This window comes from Panulirus ornatus, chromosome 28, assembly GCF_036320965.1.
Source record: "Panulirus ornatus isolate Po-2019 chromosome 28, ASM3632096v1, whole genome shotgun sequence".
NCBI lineage: Eukaryota > Metazoa > Arthropoda > Malacostraca > Decapoda > Palinuridae > Panulirus > Panulirus ornatus.
Window position 1 is genome coordinate 1983232 of NC_092251.1, and position 22745 is coordinate 2005976.

Here is a 22745-nt window from a genome sequence, read left to right on the forward strand (position 1 = left end):
ATGTGCAATTCACCGAAACCCTAGTTCCCTATTCCCAACCAGGCCCTACATACCTTCCCATGGTTAATCCCAGATATATATGATACAGGTAAAGACAAAATGTAAATGTGTGTAGGTTTGATGTGTTTGTAACTGTGTATGTATGCATGTGTGTTTTTCACGTTCTTATGTATGCTTCTCTATGTAGTAATCAGATTTTCTGTATTCGTGCCTCCGTGTGTCTGTGTATGAGAACTTACATATATGTACGCTTAGGAATGGACCACACAGGGTACATATGCATGCTGTGATATGCATACATATAGCAAATAAAGTAAGCATCTAATCCCAACGATAATCCTACCAATAAACGTTTAGTGATGGTGAACGTGTATGTCTAACACCAGGACAACGACCAGGGGATTTGAATCTGAATCTAGAGGGATTCACACAGCCCTTATATCACCAGGAGCTTAGAGGCTCCCCTGAGAGGGCGACCAGACACACCTTAGGAAGGACATACATAATGTTTGTGGTCATGCCTGACATTCTGAGTGATTTGTACAATGTATATTTTGACGTATAGTTTGCATGTTTTGGCTTAATGACCATTAAGATTTGGTCACTTTTAAATCCACCACCAACATACACACATTGTGGTTAAAGACTTAATGTGCTTCTTTAACTCATGATGAAGGTTTGGTATAAGGAAAGGAAGATGAGTATGTTTCCTCGTTTGTGTTCATCATTGTTGAGTGATGAATGATTAGTTCATATTGTTATCATTATATTATTATTATTATTATTATTATTATTATTATTATTATTATTATTATCATCATCATTATTATTATTATTATTATTATTATTATTATTACTATTATTATTACTATTATTATAATATTATTATCATTATTATTATTATTATTATTATTATCATTATTATTATTATTATTATAATTTCTATTATTATCATAATTATCATTGCTATCATTATCTTTATTATTATCATTATCATCATCATTATTATCAGCAACAGCATATTAGCTTTTGAAGTAATGTGATCAAGTCTTTACTGCAAATTAAAGATGTTTTTAAAGCGTGGACGAACAAGATACGTTCCTATTACAAGACGATGTTTATATGTGATTGTGTTTGCTGACCAAGAACAAATAAACAAGGAAATTTGAGACCAAGTGACCACGGTAAAAAAAGAAAAGGAAAGTACAGTCTGGAGAATGGCTCTGAGAGTATTAGGTAATTGGGATTGGTTTCATGTTGCAAAACGCTCGTTGAGATATACTAAACAAGACTGGTATTATATATCACACTCACACGCGACTGTCATTACACACACACACACACACACACACACACACACACACAGAATCATGATAATGATTATACTAACTGAAAACAGCACACACAAGTATAAGAATTTTGTATGATAGAGAAATTTCAAGAGATGGGTCCCCATATGAGTAAATGTAACACACACATAAAAATGACAATACATACAGCACAACAGGTAATTACATATACAGAGAGATGGACAGACAGACATACAGACACACATGGTCATGTACAAATGCACACATGCTTGTCATGTTTGGTCATCACACTTCAACAGGCATAAAGAACTTAAAGAAAACGTCCAAGAAGATGATACCAGAGTTAAGAGCTGAATTGTAATTAGAGGTTAGACTAGCCAGAAATTTGCCCACCATGGAGGAGGGCAGAGTGCGAGGTGACGACCGCTAACCAACAATTTTCTAAACCAGTTTGGTGAAGTCAAGAGTCAACACTTCTTCGAAAGATGCGTCGATAAAGCAACTAAAGGCCATTACAGGAAAGTAAGCATAAAACGTAACGAAAAGTAATGGACAAAAATATTCTTTCATATCATCAGTAAAGTAAATGATGAATTTGTGAATGCTAACTATACAAAAGTTTGAATACTTATATGGCAGTGAAGAAAGCTTGAGAGATGGAACCCCAAAATAGTAGAACAGCCTCCTTGGACTGGCAGATTTATATACAAGCACACATGCACACACAAACGCACGTGTGTATGTATATATGAATATTACATCAGCTGACCTAACAAATGCCAGAGGACGACAATAGACTAAGCAAGACTTACACCGCCAGCATCACTACTGCTGAACTCTGAACCATCAGTCGGCCTTCACACTTGAGACACTTCATGACTTCCTCAGTGTCACTACATCTGCTTACACTCCGTCGACAAGTTACTTCTCATCCTCCTCCCTTCTTACTTCTCATCCTCCTCCCTTCTTACAAACGTCTCGGAGTTTCGATCCTCACCTTCACGATCCTGAGGGGTCTTTTACTGAATCCTCTCTTCATCCGCCACGATCAGAACGCCTTAAAGGAAACGGATCCCATAAGAACGTTCTCCTACCCTACATAAAATGTGTCCTTCGGGGAGCCTACTAGCTATTTCCTCCCACCATCAATCTTTATCAGACCACATATACTCAGGAGTTATTCCCCGCTGTTATACCGTCTTTTACTGTAGTTTTCTCGCACTCTGGTTTTATGCAAGGGTGTATGTTTATGTAGAGTCGTTAGAGAGGGATCTTCTTCTCTGTCGACTCTCGAGTTTCTCTCCTTATCCCTCGTCTTAGAAGACTGGGTCATCTTGGGTACGGCGCCTGGCTCCTCCGTAGGTGTATGATTTTCCGCACTGTCTACACCCAGACAAATTACAGGGAATCATTCTACACACATTAGTACCCAGCAACATGAAGATTAAAAGTCACAAAAGTACCCACGACATTCACCAGAAATTATCGTTGATTATGTGGTAATTTTGCATCCTACAGTCAAAAGGCCGAGTGCTGTAATTACGTATCAAAAGAATACTTATATTGTCTGTTTATAAAAGAGTTCTTACATATCACTTAACTTGTGTGGCCGTTCTTTCACTATTTCTAAGAGCAATGCACTTTCCTAGAGCAAATGCAGTGTGAAAGAAACACGTAGAGATTTCGATAATTATATGCTTTCTTCGGAAAAACGACGGGGTTGATTTATATGTGTTCTAGGCCAATACGCCAGACGGGCAATAAAAGTAATATATTACAGGCCTGCGTAAGAGGGAGAAAATTTATCACACCAGGCAAGAAGCCTTCGAGAACTTATTCAAGCCAACAGTCAGATTAGCAAGACACACGTTTTTGCAAAGATTATTTGCATGAAGGTTCATAGAATTGTGAACGGCCGTTGGGTCAACGTATTGACTAAATCTTCATAAAAAAAAATGACGGATCTTGGGTTTGCGAGCGATATGTGTCTAGTGTAATTATCATTATTAGTAAGATACATCATTATCTAAGATAACTGAGTTTCTCTTTTCAAATGTAGACACTTTATCTATATGATGTAACAGGTATCTGTGTGATTTAAACCACATAACGACAGAAATGTCATTCATAAATCCTGGATATCTCACGTAGTAAAATACCGTTCTCGGAAAAAGCGATATTGACATCATTCTTCCTTCAAGTCAACGTCTCGTGTTGACTCCTTTGATCTCGTTAGCTTTGCTCTTGGTAGCTCACCTACTGTGTCATCCTCTGATTCATTTCCTTTTAAAGAAGACTCTAAGCCCTTCCGAGTACTGGTGAACTTATTTCATGGCAGTATTTCAGCACTTATTGTCAACCTAAATTCAGTCGTATATGTTGTTTAAGAATATCGAGAACAGTGTGCACATGCAGTTTCACGGAGTCAAGGATTATGTTTGGCAAGAATCTGAATATCTTTGTTAGGTCTTTACAGAAAATATATTGACAATATTACGTTTCTTTCATCGCCAATGCAAAAGGTAACTACAGCGCTTATATGTATATATATATATATATATATATATATATATATATATATATATATATATATATATATATATATATATATATATATATATCACTAGGATCCCTTATCCAGGGGCTCCTGCAGCTTCAAGTCTGCGCTACGCTCAGTAGCAGGGTGAGGATGGACTCCTCTGAGGAAGCGAATTCTTTGATGAGACTGCATTTACTTTTTTCAACCGATGATACAGTCTTGCCAAAGGAAACTTTTCACTTGCAGAGTAATGTCAATCATGCAGATTCCGGGTATATATATATATATATATTTATATATATATATATATATATATATATATATATATATATATATATATATATATATATATATATATGTATGGAAAGCAATGGTGCCAGTTAGCCACAAACGATTCTGAATATTTGCTTCTGCAAAACCTGGATTTCTTACAGCAGTAGGATAGGAGGATAGACGCCTAATCCTGCACGATTCTAGTTCGCAGAAAGCGTTTTAGCCCTCCGGCTGCCTCTGTCGTTATATATCTCACTGTGAAGTATAGTAAATTGCCCGGAGGCGTGCTTACCTGCGCCTCCGATCCAAGAAATTCACAGCTGTGGGTAGGCTAGACAAACAGACAGACAGACGCGCGTAGGAGGGGCAGAGTTGCTGCGGGGCACAAGCAGCATAGCGCCCCACCTGTGCTCCCCTCCCCTCACACTCTCCCCCACCTACCAACAACCGCCTGCAGGTCATACGCTCACCTACACAGCTCGCGACAGTTCAGACCTTGACGCCTTGGGGTCTAGTGTCAGATCACTGTGGATGTCGGTATGTCTGTGGAGGTATTAAAGATGGATGAAGGTTTAATCTGAAGGCTGATTCCTACAATGATGATGAGGAGTCGCAAAACACGTATTGGATTTAGTGTCTTGGGGGCCCGGTAACTGCTCTTGTTTCTCAGCCACTACCGTAGATAGTTAGCCACTTGCCAACACACCTGTGTCTCCCTTGTGATAAATCTTATCTTATTCCTCGTGGAGTTGCTGAGTAATGCAACGTATCAACCCATGAATCATTAGAATTGATTCTCCAAATCAGCCTAAACATCTGGGTGAAAAATAGATGGGCAAATAAGCTGTGTGGCCACCGTCGCACACCTCACCCTGGGCTGCTTCCCATGTTCGTCCGGGGCCCCGCTTCCTCCGCTGGGCCTCAGTGTTCCCTTGACCGTCGACGGGGTGAGGTTGACGCTCTCCCGGCTCGCTCGCCGTGCCCTTCATCTCTGCGTCTGGTACAGTCTACATCTTGTACCTTACCCATACTCAAGGGGCCTACATGAAGTTCTCCCGTGGATTAACGTAGAGTGGTGATTGAGCGTATTGATGAGCGAGAGGGATGAGAAGTAGAGAGGTAGAAAACGAATTTATGAGTGATGTTTAAAGTGCAAGTCGCCTCAATGAGGTATAAATGAGAACTAGTGAACATAGTGCGGTGACCTCCTCGCGATGTCTGGTGCAGTGTTGTGAGTGTATGAGGATGCAGCACAACCGATAAGAGATTTTTGTTTATGATTTTTTAACTAAAAATCCTAACTGCATCCCCGAAACAACCCCAGTCGTAAATAATATCGTGAGAAACACCACATTCCCGAAGTACTGGAGAGGTGAGCTGAATAATTCACGCGAAATTTTCTGGCATCTTGACGTAACTCGGTGGTGGGCCAACAAGAAGGCGGCCATGTGAAGTGTGGGCGTGGAGCAGCATCTCCCTCTCTCCCTCGTCTCCAGTGCCCCCTGGCTTCTTGTGGGTATCTCTCTGCCTCTCTCTCTCGAGACCGACCTCAACCCCTATCCCCTACAGGGGGCAGCACGCCCACACTTTCTTCTGAGTGTCTCTCACAGACCTGACGGAGGAAATAACGAGTGTGATCGGCTAAGGAGTGTGAAGCGAGGTCTGTGTGCTACTTGAGAGTGTTACTGTAACCTTAGACGAAAAGTTTTAGTGGAGTGATACACATTCGAGTGTTACTGTCTGGACGGACGATCGGAAAATTTACTTATAAGACACTGGACTAAAAATTGAATTTCCATTAGGCCGACTTACCAAAAGTCTTCACTTCATTCACGAGTGAGGAAAAAGTGTCCGCCAAGTGACTCTTCCAGAGGCAAATACATCTGACGAGTGACTAAAGTGTTCTCCAGACCGAGTTCCAGGACACGTCAGTGTTTATACTGTCGGGGGAGGATCGGAAGAGTGCCAGCTAAGGATGACGCCGCGGCGCCAGGCACTGTGAGGGCCAACAAGTGCCTCCTACTCCTCCTCCTCCTCCTGCTGCCCGTGCTTTGTGGCACCTCCTGCTATTATGTGTGACTGTGTGACTCTCACTGTGGGGACACTAGCAACATGCACCTGCTGAAGATCCTGCTCTCGGGGACCTTCTGTATCCTTACATACGGAGGCGCTCGTCAGCTTGGTGAGTGACACAGCTGCTGGAAAACCATTTCCCTCCAGGTTTCGTATTTGCTTGTGGCTTAACCCCTAATGCTTCATGGACGTATCTTTTAGAGTTAGTACTTCCATGCGATAGATGAACATAGACAGCGTAAGATCAATCGCAAACACGTGTCGTAGTGATATAATTTTCAGTGGAATAGATATCAGTTATATGTTACCCGAAGGTGTTGCTCTCACATGTACCCTGAGTGGACACCACCCACTCACATCCACCCTTGAGGCTTCCAGCGCCCTGTCAACCGTCGCCCTTGAGAAACAGCCTAAGGCATTTGCTCGCCTATTTTCACCTGTTTGTAAAGCCTCCGTTGCTCCCATTCCCTCCATCCTCTCCTCCTCCTCCTCCTCCTCTTTTCCGCACTTGCCGTCCCTTTTATGTCATTTTGTGTTCGTTATCTACGATACCTCTGCTCTCCCCACCACCCCACTTCTCCCATGGCCATCGTTTGGAGCACAGGGCGATCTGCCTGACGGTTGCGAGTGTGGCATTCAGTATCGCCCCCTGCCATCCCCCGTCACATGACGGGTGATGTGGGGTGGGCATTTATCAGCCAGGGGCGTTGATGATGCCCACATAGCATATAATTGGTGACAGTTGATGCAGGCATTGTGCAGTATATGACGGCAGATGATGACCCGGTTTTCGAATAGAGGGGTAGCAGAGGGAATGAACTCAGATCAATACTGATGAAACTTAGGCATTTTATATATATATATATATATATATATATATATATATATATATATATATATATATATATATATATATGGGGCCTTTGTTGTCTTTCCCTCGCGCTACCTCGTGCACATGAGGGGGAAGGGGTTGTTATTCCATGTGTGGCGGTGTGGCGATGGGAATGAATAAAGGCAGACAGTATGCATTATGTACATGTGTATATATATATATATATATATATATATATATATATATATATATATATATATATATATATATATATATGTCTGAGTGTGTATATATATATGTATACGTTGAGATGTATAGGTATATATTTTTGCGTGTGTGGACGTGTATGTATATACATGTGTATGTGGGTGGGTTGGGCCATTCTTTCGTCTGTTTCCTTGCGCTACCTCGCTAACGCGGGAGACAGCGACAAAGCGAAATAAATAAAATAGATAAATATATATATATATATATATATATATATATATATATATATATATATATATATATATATATATATATATATATATATATCCATATATATTTATATATTTTCACGTACACTGCAGTAAAACCAGTCCTCCTGTTCACAGTAAGCTTCACCGACCTTTCCGTGTTTTTCCATGACTATATATGCACTGGTTCAACTCAGTAATAGCACGACGCCCCCTGTATACCATATCGCTCCAATTTGCTCCATCCCTTGAATCCCTTACACTCCAAGACCTCTTCTCAGAGGCTCCTGCAAGCCAAGGCTTCACTACATCCAGTTGCAAGGAAATGTGGACTCCTATGGAGTAAGAACTTCTGTGACGAGACTGTGCTACAGTTACAGAGCTTTTGCTAGGACTCCTTTTCCAAGGGCTCCTTCGCCCACAAGGCTGCGTTACACTCAGTAGCAGAATGACTTTTGAAGCTTGAAGTTCCTTGAACACACGAAGATACAGACTCGCCAAAGATGACTTTTCACTCGTGATGTAAACCCATGCAAGCTGAGTTTGATATTCCCGATATATATATATATATATATATATATATATATATATATATATATATATATATATAATTGCATCGAATCATCAAAATGTCAATTAAGAGAAACTGATACTTTGAAATCTACCAGATAATGTTTACACAACTGCAGTATCCATTAGAACTGGCACATGCTTTACACATACAGTAATAACCTTATGGATCAATATCCGCTGTGTAATCTGTCAAGTCAGTCGAGCAGCAGATTGAATACGTTGCAGCAACGGACTCATGACAGCCAGGCCACAGCAGCTCTTAAGTGTACCTGCAACATATGCTTGCAACACAGGGCGAAACTTCGTCCATCTTGGAATTCAGTGTTGCTCATCTAGATGTCAATGAACCTTTTTTTATTTTTTTCTTGTTGTACGTGAAGATTATCTGTGGTAGTCCTAGGAGAGTCTTATACTCCCTACAGCATGGGCTGAGCCCAGGCTGCTGTGCTGAGTCGTTGGCCGAGCAAGCGAGGAAATAACAAAACAAAAGTTGTTGAACTATCGAGGGTCTTCTGCTGAAATGCCATGGTTTGTTGTGCGACAAGAGGACCTTCACCTGGACATCCACGTGTGAGTTAGTGACGAGATGTGGCAACTCAGAGACACGGGAAGAGTGACCTACCACCCACTACTCTCACTGGACAAATAGTCGAATAAAACTGACTGTGATTAGCAGACACACATCCCATACAGTTGGGGCTCTGAATGACCTTTGGGCATGACGGAAGTTTGGTAGGATGTTTAGAGAGAAACGTAAACTGGAGATAAGGGAAGGAGACTGGATCGTTTACAGAAGCTGGAAATAGCCGTCGGGATGTTTATCAAGTTCCGTAAACACAAGTTTGTCTGAGGGTTGCAGAGACTGGAGATGGCTTAGCAGTTTAGCGGGTTCCGTAGAGGATGTGGGAGTGAGGGCTGTTGGGTTGGTACACACGCTGGCGGAAATATACACCAGATCCACATTGGGTGATATACAGATGGTCTCTTGGTTAAATGCTTTATGCTAGGTAACAACACAGTGGATGCAGTAAGGTATGTAATGTTCTCTCTCTCTCTCTCTCTTTCTCTCATATATATGTATATATATATATATATATATATATATATATATATATATATATATATATATATATATATATATATATATAGGTGTGTGTGTGTGTGTGTGTGTGTGTGTGTGTGTGTGTGTGTGTGTGTGTATCATTTATTTATTTTTCCTGTTCGCCATATCCCATGTCAGCATGGTAGCGCCAGGAACAAACGTAGAAATAGCCTCATTCACTCACATCCACACAGTAGCTGTCATGTATAATGCACTGAAACCAGAGCTTCCTATCTACAACCACTTATATATATATATATATATATATATATATATATATATATATATATATATATATATATATGTATATAAACTACAATGATATTCCATACATCAGGTTCAGCTCTTCGTAAGAAATTCTAAATTGAGTGAAGTAAAGTACCCAAGCATAGTGATTCTGAACTGGGTGGGTTACATATGATGTGTAGTATAGGCTTGAGATACAGTATCGGTACAGAAGTTTCAGTGTTTAGTCTGAAAGATACAGAAATAAGTTTCATTCACGTTCAGTTGTAATCAAATGGTCAATTATCAGTAGGATTATGGATGAATATATAGTTATTATTGCTATAGATGGTTACGCAATCATCGGCACTGCTTGACTGTGTTGACAATTAGTGAGATGTTGCGTATGACGTGAAGTCAGTGGGAATTGATCGTCAGATAGATAGATATGTTTTAATCGACGTAATTCACGTGGGAGGTTTAGCCTTGTGTACATACAGTGGAAAGCTAGGTGGATATATCATTGATGTGAGGTTTATTTTGGATGTAATCACTGGGAAAATTCTCTGGACACAGAGTTAATGGGACGATAACAAAATGTGCAGTCAGTCAGTGGCTGAAACTGAGTGTAAATAACTAATGGCGAGTTAAGCTGAGTATATTAGTGGACAGTTTAGCTGAAAATGCAATCAGTATGAAGCTTATACCTGTTTGAAACTAGTGGCAGGTTTTAATGAACAATCATTATAAGTGGTTCCACTAAATGGTGGTTCCATCGGCCCCATCGGATTATAGGAGGAGGGAGAGAGAGGAGGACAGTATGGTGTGTTTCTCTACACCAAGTATGGCCTTGGGAGGAGGTTTGGTGTAGGCTGGTCTGTACACACAAAAGACAGGGAGGCTTGACGGTCTAGGAACAGGGGGAGATGGGGGGGGGAGGTGGAGTAGGAGAGGTAGGTGTGGGATTTTGGTTCGCGAGTGACGGGAATAGGAGGAGTTCGGGGAGTGGGCAGAGTTGGAACTGGTTCTGGAGTGAGATAAGGAGTGATGGAAGGACAGTTGTGAGGGAGTGGGATGAGTATGGTTAATTTTCGAGTGGGACGAAAGGGAAGATTGGAGGTGATGATACACTGGAGTGGCAGGAATAATGGTTCGGGAGTGGGGAAGAAATGGGACTTTAGAAGAGCGTGGGGCAGGAGAGGATAGCGTTTTGAAGGAGTGATCCTGGTGAGGGTAGTGGGGGAGGCGAAGTTGGGTGGGGGTGCTTCGAGGTCCCCCCCAAGACACAAGGTCAGAGTCGCTGGAGCATAAGGTAAAGGCAATTAGTGACCAGGTGAAAATTACAGAGGAAGTGAGAGTCTGCAGAGGAAACACGAATGGTGATGAAGGAAAACGTGAGAATCATGGAAGCAGGAGGTCACTAAGAATCACTGAGGGAGAAGGTGAGATTTACTTGCGGACAGGATGAGAATAACTTAGAAACAAGGAGAGATTCGCTTGGAGAAAAGATGAAGATTATATGGGGGCCAGGTGAGAATCACTTGGGAAAAAGCTGAGAATCAGTTGAGGGTAAGGTGAGAATCACTGGGAATAGGGTGAGAATCACTTGAGGACAGAGTTAGTATCACATGGGAACAGGCTGAGAATCATTTAGGAACAAAATGAAAGTCAGTCAGGACAGGATGAAAATCAGTTGGGGACAGAGTGAGAATCACTTGGGAACAGAGTTAGAATCAATGAAGGAGAAACCGAGAATGAATGAGACAGCAAGGTAACAAACGTAACCCTGTGTGTGACCTTGATATGTCTGGTGTGAGGTGTGACACATAAGAAAAAGGAATATAGTTTTCCCTTTGTATTAGCCAGCCAATGGCGAGGAAAGTCGTGGTGTGTGTGTGAGATGATGACAGACAGACAGACAGATGTCGTCTGTGACTTGTGGAGGCAACTGATCAACACCTATTGCTAAAGACCTTCGTGGGTCGTGTGGTTGTTGATAGTGATGATGTGTAGTGATGAAGCGATGGTGTGTAGTGATGATAGCCTTAAGACGAAGACTCGTTAGTTTAGTGATGACTTGAGATGATGACATGTGCACAGTGGTGAGGTTGTCGCTGAGTGATTGCTATTGTAGTAATGAAGATATCGGGTGAATTGAGCCAGTGGAAGGGAAGGAGACGACATAAGTCACAATGATGTGATTCACATCTTCGTTCACTTTGTGACGGTACTGTAATCACGTGACTCTGTTAACGTGATAGTACCGTTTTTCTTAAGAGAGTCTTGTAAGGAATGTATGGTATCATAACTGGTTTGGGTAACACTGTCATGGTATCATAACTGGTTTGGGTAACACTGTCATGGTACCGTTGTGGAGTGACTTTGGTAATAGTTCCATTGGACCATTGTTCATGTTTTGGTAATGTTTAAGTTGTTACCGTTGATGATGACTTTGTTAATGTTATGTTGGTACTGTTGATGATGCCTTAATGAGGAGTAGTAGTTGCCATGGATGGTAATTTTGGCTGTGTTTACGTTTCCTATCTCTTTAGTACCCAAGCCAATGCCTAAACAAACGTTTTATGTCATAAAGTATCAGGATTTCCATCTGTATCATCGCATTCCATCATCTCAAGAGTCTGTCTTCCCTCCTACCTGGCCAGCGTGAGGTCAACCTGTCTCTGGACACAACCACAGGTTGACCATGAACAATTGTGGATGGAGACTTGACCGTAATGGTCGCTACCGTTCGCTGGTGAAAGGGTGGAAACCCTCTTCATTCCGGATGATGAAACGACCCTCATGAAATGTTAATAAGACCTTTTTAATTTTTACGAAAGTTTCGCTCTCACATTCAGCCATGCGTACGATGCTGATCTGCATGATTACAGTCCCGTGAAATAAAATGAAATGTATATTGTGATAAGGCTCCTCCTATACTGGCTTGTTGGTGGATACACTGCTGTGCGTCCATTAGCGTTGGTTGGCTTTTAATGTCCGAGAGAGAGAGAGAGAGAGAGAGAGAGAGAGAGAGAGAGAGAGAGAGAGAGAGAGAGAGAGAGAGAGAGAGAGAGAGCAATATTAGGGAGCTCGAAGCTTAGGAGCTGTCACACACACACACATACACACACACACACACACACACACTATATATATATATATATATATATATATATATATATATATATATATATATATATATATATGTATATATATATATATATATATATATATATATATATATATATATATATATATATATATATATATATATATATATAAGATAGGTAGACTGATACACATATAGTTAAACAGATGTAAAGGAGAAACAGGACATGAAGACTTATGATATTGTCTAAAAAGTTCACAGAATCCAATCCACGATCTATGAAGAGGCAGCTCTTCCCCAAGGTAAGGTCACCAGGTGTAATGACTGGTAGATATTTCACAATTTTCTTCAGTGATCTAATGATGTTAGTAGTGTTATTTTCAGTGATCCCCTAGGAATACGTCAACTGCTAAAATCCATCTTTTGAATCTCTCATAGGAAGGACTTTTATTTCTCTCATTAATGGTACCTTTCTCATCTTTTGAAGATCTCATATTGACTCACACGCCTACAGTCAATCTGTCCCTTTTTTATCGGTTTTGTTTTCCTTTATTGGATGGTAAATTGAGGTCTTTAAAGAAGATATCCGACTCGTGCCCATCTATTTTATAGACACGCCACTTGTTCGATCTTTCTTCCTTTCCATATACGAACGATGTGTGACGTTCCTTGTATCTTTATGAACTCTTTCTTAAGATTATAATGATGTTTAAAGGAATGTTGATGTTTGAAGGAATATTAATGCGTCACCAAATGAACTGGAAGAAAAAGGCTTTTTGATGTGGGTAAGAAACGTTTCTTCGCATATATCCTGCGTCAGATGTTGTGTCTCATCCTGTGTCCTTTCCACTGAAGTAAGTCGTCCTGGTGTTTGTTGATAACTTGACAAGGATGTGACACAAGTCAAGAGAATTTTTTTGCACGTTGTGTTCATCTGATTCCACTCAGCTGATGGATATGTTTTGTAGTTCCCGGCTGGCTTAACGGCTGTATCCATTTGTTTAGATGAAATGATATGACTTGAATACATACCAAGTAGTGTTTAAGACAATGCCCTTTCATCGTGTCAGCTAAGTCAGAAAATCTCACCAAGACACTAATCTGTCATTAGGTGTTTTACAAAAGAGCAACGAGAATGCTGGTACCAGACACCAGTCGTCTCTTTTAAGCTTGCACCTCAGCCTGAACTGTACTCTTGGATTCCATTTCCCTACCGTGGTATACAGAATGCACCAATTAAACTGGGAACCGTAAGAGGTAAAAAGTAGCAGGGCAAGAATAAGACCCCTAGGCTGCCTCGCCTCATCGTGGGAACATTCTCCCTCTCTTGGGTAGACACTCGCATATACTGTGTACCGTCCTCCCTCAGTGACCAGAGGGAGCAGGTCGTTAGTCTCTGGAAAAATATCTACGAATTGTAGCTGATCAGTCAAGTTGTGCAGAGTGAGTTGAGGTACAGAACGCAGCATCAACATCTCGACGGGTAAAACGACAACAAAACAGCTGTGGGGGTAGATCCCAGCCTTGGAGGTCAACGTCAGGTAAAGGTAAAGTGTGATGATGTACCCTTGGGAGCCTCATTAAGTCATTATGAGGATTTATACCTGGTTCTGCTGTGCCATCTTCTCCACTGTAGGTTTCGCCTGTCGTAGATATTATATGGATTCGAACTTGATCTGTTCTCAGTATCTAATCTTGAAAGTCATCATGGCACAGTGAGTTATGAAACTACTTCAAGAAGATATTATTGTCTTTGTGAAACTATACAAGCTTCATCTTAGGTCTCTTAAAACGGTACAGTACCTGGTTTCCTTATGGTACAACATCGCTCGCTATCACGGCTGTTTTACTGTCGTGTACCTGATAAGCTATTGTCGCAAATTACACCTCTGTTCAGGAACCTTGGAATTTTCTTCAGGTTGACGACAGATAAACGTAAGGTCGACGACGGTAAAGACAAATGTTTACTGTACATGTTTGTTTTATCGTCATCCGTACGAACCCTTCATACTCCAGTGACCTGTCGAATATGTTTCTTGGGTCTAGAAGTAAAATCTTGGTAGGTTATAAACGAACGCAAATTGAATCCTGAGATATAAACTTTTTTTTTCATCAAGGGCTTCCATGTTGTTCTTAACCTTGCCGGAGGATGATCCAAACAGGGTGGGACTACACTGGGTATTATCACTGAACCTGTTGGCAGTACTTCAGGACCTGTTGCAGTGCTTCAGGACCTGTTCCAGTGCTTCAAGACCTGTTGCAGTGCTTCAGGAACCAATTTGCACTACTGGCTCTAACCTGATCAAATGTGTGACTATTAATCTGTCTATCTTAATATCAATTTAATTATTCTTGCTCAGCGTTATATATCGTCGAACTAATTACGATAATGAATATGAAGCACATAATTACAGTGTATAGGGGATGGGCTTAGGGGGAAGGGGAGCATGAGTAGTTCCATCCCTCACCCTCCACACCCCTCATTCCTCACGTCCCTCTTTACCATTCTGTGGTACCTGCCCCGGCCCTCTAGCTAGGCGTTGTGAGTTAGTGCGCAGGTCAATCTTCTTCTGTGATAGTGGGTCCTGGAACCTTCAGCTGCCGGTGCGCTGTTTAATATGTTTAGGAGCGAAGGGATGTCCCTATGAGACAGGATTTACTCGCGAGGACTTACGATGAAATTTTGCCAAAAGGCAAAAGCAAGTGCGTAGAGAGAGAGAGAGAGAGAGAGAGAGAGAGAGAGAGAGAGAGAGAGAGAGAGAGAGAGAGAGAGAGAAATTAGTGTGTGTAGAAGAGTTTAGGTTTAGAAGGACGCAGGCAGCGGCCTAATGGTGTGTGAAATTTTTTTCTTCACAGCAAAGTGGCTTTCAAGAGAGAGAGAGAGAGAGAGAGAGAGAGAGAGAGAGAGAGAGAGAGAGAGAGAGAGAGAGAGACTCTTAGGTTGCTGGCAACAGATCGTGTAACACTACTCTAGCCTCACCCTTGAAACTTTTGCCAGGAGGTCCAAACGCTCGTGCGTCCCCACATGCCTAAGACTCCAGCGTCACTCTCAACACTTAATGTTTTCATGGAGGTAATTAACATTCATAAGAGGTTCTTTTGCGTCGAGTGCGTGCAACGTATGAGGGTGCCATGGGAACCCCACTGTGTATACAGAGTCAACACTTGTTTTTTTACGTCTATTATGTCCTTCAGAAGGAATCTCCTTCTGTGAGAATCTTCTTCAGAGGGAATCTCCTTCTGTGAGAATCTTCTTCAGAGGGAATCTCCTTCTGTGAGAATCTTCTTCAGTGGGAATCTCCTTCAGTAGGAATCCTCTTAGTATTTCTCATTGTACCACCATTTCAGATTTAAGCTTCTCATATTTCTTTGATATATTTTCAAGATTCGTGAAAGAAAAGGGTTCAGATATCCTTACACTGTCTTTGTATAGCCTTAGGTAAGCCAGACTTTCATTTAAGAAGTCTGGCTTTACCCTCTTCATTTTAGTTTGCGACCAAGTCCCACTTCTCTTATAAGTCAAGTTGTGTAAGGCTGCGACCCACAAGTCTATCAACTGCACCTTTTAGGAATTCGCTCAACTGAAAAGATTGAAGGCGGACACGTAACTTAACTAACAGATAACTACACAATGTTGTAAATCATTCTGATATTGAAGCAAAAAGTTGTTGCTAAAGGAAGTGTACTTGCGCCTCTGTTAGTTCTCATTCTGATTCTTAATGCTGACATAAATACGAACTACAGTTTTATATCATCTTTTGCAGATAATCTAGAATAAGTAAGGAAATTTCATCACTGAACGACGATACGAAATTTCAGTTAGATATAAACCAAGAATTCCCTTATTGCATTGACGGAGAAAAGTTCAAACTACTCCCTCATGGGGAAATGAGAAAATGAAAAGCAATATATGATATCGGGCAGAGACGAACATCAGACTTCGGAAGAACAATGTGGAAGATCTTGGAGTAATATTGTCTGACGATCCTTCCTTCATCGAGCACAAAAGAGAAGCACTTGCTTCCCCAAGAGGATGGTAGGTAGGATCACACAGACCTTTAAGACAAGTGAGGTAAAACCACTGATAACGTTCTTCAAGATGTTAAAAATATCCCAAGTGGAACACCGTTGTGTGCAAACGTCACCCTATCTCTCTATAGTCGGCGAAATTGCGGTTAGAAAGTTCGTAAAGATCTTTCTCAATCCCGCATCTAAACTACTGGGAGCGACTGAAAACACAGGCTGTACTCGCTGGAGCGCAGATGAGATACGTATGTCATGTTTACACTGGAAAAATCCTGGATGGCTTGGTTCCCAACTTACACTAACTTATACCAAATAAAATTGGATAACCGTGCATATACTATGTCTGCTGTAATAAAGAACGAAAACATTATAACTTTACTTCGAAAATCAAAGTAAGATGTTATTATCCGCAACTTCCATTTGAAAGGGAAAAAGAACTACTTTTATAGGACAAAAATTGTTCAAAATTAGCAAATATTTTCATCAGTAGAGGGCTCTTCTCAGCGACCTTGACTACCGCAGAAGGACCCGGTGGCTGTGAATGCGAGGGGGGAGTTAAGCCCCTTTCCCGAAGTGCCATCCTCATCCTCCTTGAGCTGGTATTCGGGCACCAAAACGTCAAATCTTTTGGTTTTCCTCCCATGCTCTCTTGAAAGTGCTTGCAGAGTCATAGGACGTTCTTTCACTTCAATAGCGTCTTGGAGATATCTGGTGGGCTCTGAAGACACTTCTCTTCGGTAGTGTCCTAGGGGTGTGTGGAGGGATCTGAGGACACTTTCTCGTTGGTCATGTCCTGATGGTGCCTGACGGTGTCTGGGGACAACCCTTCATTTTGGCAGTGTCTTGGAGGTTCCTGGCGAGGCCTGAGGTCACTTTCTCTTTGGAGGCGCTCAGTGGAGTAAGAGACACTCGTTACCTTTGATATTTTCTTTGAGGCACCTAGCAGGATCTAAAGACACCCTCTTTGGGTAATGTCTTGGAGTCCTCTGTGAGATATGAGGACTTTTCTTTTTCCTGGTAATGTTTTGGATGCTGCTTTTGGGGTCTGATAACACTTTCTTCCTTTGACATTGTCTTGGAGGCACCCGTTAGGGGCTGAAAATGTTTCTCCTCTTCAGCTATGTCTTGGAGGCGTTTAGTTGGATCCAACAACATCCATTTTCTTCAGAAGCTTCTCGGAGTCGCTTGGCGGAGTCTGACGATATTCCTCCTCTTCAGTTGTGTTCTGGAGGCCCTTGGAGGTAGTCTGACAGCAGTCTTCCTCTTCAGCAGGCGCCTGGTCGGGGATCCTTCTCTGTCGTCAGCTTTTAAAACTAAGTGGAAAAGGCAACACTTTGATCCGGGCATCACCATGGAATTTCGCTCGGTGGCGAGAAGCAGAGTTCAAGAATGCTCGTCGCGAGGGTTCTCTTTGTCACCTTACGTCTCCAGGCTGCGTCAAAGAAAATAAAACCATCAACAGAAAGAGGAGGCGACAAGGTGTCTGCAGGAGAGATAAATTTGAATGTAAATGTGTGTAAGAATGTTTCCTCTGGTCTGAGATGGACGGTGGGTTGGAAACCTGGTAGAACGAAGGGAGAAAAAATTGGTCTGAACTTTGCATTGACTAGTGAAGAAATGAACGGGGATTGCCGTGATAACTAGTAATACGCAGAATTATATATATATATATATATATATATATATATATATATATATATATATATATACTGTGTGAGTGACAGAACGGAAATACTTTGAAAATCACACAGAAAGAGACAGATTTTGAAAACGTGCTGGGCTCGGTATAACTGAAGCAGGAAATCTGTATGTGCAGAAGACAAAAAAAGAGGGAGGTCCATGGACGCTTCACTGACCACAATGAATGAAATCACGAACCTGACCGAAAGAAAAAAGTAGTTCGGCAAGTGAATATATCAGCTCCATACGGAGGAGAAAGTAAGGAGAGGAGATGAAAATAACTGGGCGCTCGTGGACATAGAGGACCTCCGAAACTATCATAAGGTATGCGTAAGTTCAGGTAAGGTCCCAGACCTTCGTAAGGTATAAGTAAAGTAAGATAAGGTCTCAGACCACGTTGTTCGGGTAGAGGATAACATTTCCTCCCCCACAAAAAAGATAATAATGATATCCAGTATCAAGATACAACATTCTTTGAACTACAAGAACTTTAAGGCTGTTTTTAAACAGCTGATACGTCTATACACACAAGCGAGTCGCATCTTTATATAGTTCTCACCTACACTAAGTCTTACAAAAAAATAAGATGACTGTAACGACTACCACTACACTGGGCAAGACACGGTGGAGGCAACTGCCCTGCGGAGCAGCAAACCTGATCTGTATTGCTCAAAAACTCACGTCCCGAGAGCCAGTGGGACCTGCTTGAAATTCCTATGTAATTACACTTCTCCCTTATATAGGATCTCTCCCAGGGGCCGCAGTGATGCCCTCGTCTGTTCTCCCTTTCTCCCCCACTCCCTGCGAACTCCCTTTCTTGTCTACTCTCCTTCTCCATCCTATCTGTCTCCTCTCTGCCTCCCCTGCTCTCTCTTCTTACCCACGTCTCTCTCTCCCTCCCTACCCCCTCCCTATGGCCGGCTCAGGTTCCCTACGACTCGCTGAAAAATCAACACAAAAAAGTATAACATTTCATAAAACTGAGGAAGGGAAGTGGGTTGGGTAGGCGGAGGGGCTGGGGTGGATGTGTGTGTGTGTGTGTGTGTGTGTGTGTGTGTAGCCCACTACTTCACAAGGAGAACATCCCCAGAGAGTATATTAATCACCAGGAAACTCTATGTTTCATGTGCTCAACACACTTCACCTGAAATGAAAATTAATTTTTGGCAAAAACCACGAAATTTAGTGCACGTGCGTCAGTCCCCACAATTGCTCTAGACTCTACCATATAATTATGCGAAGGTAAAAATTCGTGCAGAAGTTAGGTCTCATTTAGCTTTCCCGTGTCATAAGGAATCAAATTTCATCCTCCATTTCCCCTCCTTCACTTAACTCTTCGTGAGTAAAGCATGGCACGTTGAAATGAATAATAAACAGTATTTTTTAGCATAAAATTTACATGATGAATGTTTTAGTTTGTATGGTAAGGATTTTGGGCTTTTAATGACAGTGGACAACCAGTAATACAACAGCATACATTCCCAACGCTCAGAATCTCAGTCTGTGTTGGTCTTACACGAATATAACCGTCTTAAGTTTGCTCATAAATGTGCTCACGTTTTATGTCCTGGTCTTAAAGTCATATTCTTATTCCTTAACATATGTTAGCCCGTTTTCTTTATGGGCTGTATGTGATGGTTGCAGAAGGGCCGTAGGGAGACAGCTTTCAACAGCTTGATTGAACAGAGGGGCAAAACAGCAATTTGGTAGCGGACCTAAACCGTAAGGGTAGGAAACCCTCGAAACCATCGTAAGATATACGTATGGTCAGATAACGTCCCGTATCCAGCCGTGGGCACGGAGGACCTCCAAGGCCACTGTAACATATACATGAGGCTAGACCCAGCTGCAGGGGGAGAAGACCTCCCAGTCTATGTCTTCCCACTGATGACCTTCAAACAAACACCTGGGTAGGTTTTGGGAAGGTGGGATTGGTATGAGGACAATGAGGAGGACCAACCTCACTCATCCCATCTAGGTAGTGATGTTAGTGTGTCAGGCTCCCTTGGTGATAAAGACTTTGCTAACGAGGGCCTCTCGTATTTAGGACTCTGCTGAGGGTGTGCATAACGAGAAGCCGCTGATGAAACTTTGCTTGTAGAGTTCAGATGTAGAGTCATTGATTATTTTAGATCTATTGAGATTCAGGTGATAGAGTTCGACTGTTGAATACCATGCTTCTGAGACTTTCCAACTATTGTTACTTTACTTACGACAAATTGTTATTCTGAGAAACTATTATCAAGACTACATTCTGAAGACTTTGCTGCTGAAAGTAGTGCCGGGGCTTTACAGCGAGGAATTTGTTGCTGAAATCTTCAGTACTGACGTAAGATTTTATGTATTCTGAAAGAAGCACTTGGCCTTTTTTACCCCCCAGATCTATACAGCGAAAAGCCTCCCAGATGGGCTCCCATCCCATCCAAACAAATGCTCAGGTTCTACTTTTCGCTGTTTTTTCCTAGATACATAAGCCTTTTATACTTTCCTCAGTCTGTCTTATGCTAAGGACAGTTTAGTATTGTGCTACAGACAAGGGTAGATGAGCAGAAAATTAGATTCTCTTTCCTCCACAGAAGCGAATTGAATCAAAGTCTGTTCAGTCGAGAAATATTTACAGTAGAATGATGAAGTATTATGTGTAGTTATACAACAATAACAACATCAACACACACACACACACACACACACACACACACACACCACATAAATCATCTTCAAAAAAGATTACTTTGTGACGTATATATTTTACAACAGAAATGGTTGCCTCTTCAGTGTATCCTTAAGGTGGCGACAGCGAGCTGGATTATCAATGTTTGGGTTGTTGGTTAACACAGCTCCTTTGATGAGTTTCCCCTACAGCTAGGCTCAGCAGACTACTACATGCTAGCATAGTGGGTTTGAGTACAACGAAGAAAGATGATAGGGTAGAACAATGGAGTGGACGAACTGTGTGTGTCAGGTGATGGATGGGGGTGTATTTAAGAAATGGTAATGATATATGTGTGTGTTTAGTTGAGGAAACCGTCTTGTAGGGTGAGTGATGCTGACTCTAGTGTGTCATGTAGGAGAACCATGTGTGTGTGTGTGTGTGTGTGTGTGTGTGCGTGTGTGTGTGTGTGTGTGTGTGTGTGTGTGTGTGTGTGTGTGTGTGTGTGTGGATTGATAATGATAACGATGTGATTCAATGCAAAATCGTATATATATTTGTTCATAATGACGTGAAATTTGACTGATTTGTTTGTATGAATGATGATAATGGCCAATTTACAGATCTTTATGGAAGCAATAGATAAGACTCATGGGAGCCGACTGAAAGTCTGGAAGACACTGAGGAATCAAAGGCAAGATTAATGATACAGAACTACAGAAGAGACGCGTTTCCTGCTAACATTCCGCGTCTTTTTCAATTCACTGTCCTAGAAGTTATGATCAGCCTTTAAGAATATAAGCCTGGCACTTCCTGCCATTCTGTAGTTTCACATATATACCAGTTTTGATTTACAGTCTCCTCCAATTCATCAGTACACAACAAATCATGAAATAAAAAAATTACTGGTTTTTGCCTCTAAGCTTCTGCCATTTATCAAGGACTTTCCTCCAGCCAAACACGCGTTTTCTCCGTAGGTTCTGCCCACCTTTCAGACCCACTAGTCATGGGTAGAACTCACCCATCAGCTTCTATCTTTATTAACAAATTTACAAACAATTTACAAATTTCATACGAAATACACAGAACAAAATTCAGACACTTGTTAACACTCGCTGCACACACTTCCACACCAGCTTTAAACTCATTCATATAGTCCATATTTATGATTCTCACACACACACATACATACACACACACAGACACACACACACAACACACACACACACACACAACACACACACACACACAACACACACACACACACACAACACACACACACACACACACACACACACACACACACACAGTGAACATGTCCCCATCCACTAGTAACTGTAACACTCAGACGTCAGTACGATAATTCTGCCTCGCTCCAACACTTAGCCGTAATCAGGGCTTGCCGGAGACCTGCTATTGGCTCAGCACACGCAACAGACGGATTTCCTCGCCTGGTGGCAGCAAAGGTCTCTTAGAACACCATCAACGGCTCTCTTTGCTGCTACACTTCCAAGTAGTTTTTTCTTTCTATTATCGTAAATGTTATGAAGTTCCTCCGCACTGCCTATAACACATGAACGTCGGTCGATGTGTTGTACTCACTGTGTGCTCGACGCTTGCATCCTTTGCCATCCTCATGTTATGTGCCCTACAGCCAAACTGACGTAGGAAGGCTCTGTCGATGTATATTTAGACAGAATATACTTTGTGCCACAAAATCATTTCCACTACTTTTTCATAGGTCAGTTTCCTTTGCGCTTGTCGGTGTACGTGCCTCACATACAAAAAATGAGTCCTCTGCCATTCGCTTTTTGGATAATTTCTTCTCTTTCTAGTTAGGTATATGAGTTCCTCTCTGACAGGTGTGCGTAGAAGGACAACGGAGGAAGAAAACTTTA

The 22745-nt window shown here is 41.7% G+C and overlaps 1 protein-coding gene across 5 annotated transcripts in view; it reads left to right on the forward strand.

Annotated features, from left to right (window-relative positions):
• Positions 1-22745, forward strand: part of LOC139757760 (nephrin-like) — a 400579-nt gene that overhangs the window by 79026 nt on the left and 298808 nt on the right. For 2 of the 5 annotated variants that reach the window (XM_071678536.1, XM_071678539.1), the window contains exon 1: positions 5052-6304. The exons of the other annotated variants lie outside the window; for them this stretch is intronic. In XM_071678536.1, the coding sequence (XP_071534637.1) occupies positions 6235-6304 (70 nt within the window). In that variant the 5' untranslated portion in view covers positions 5052-6234. Of the gene's footprint in view, positions 1-5051; positions 6305-22745 lie in introns of those variants that run through there. 5 annotated transcript variants of the gene reach the window in all.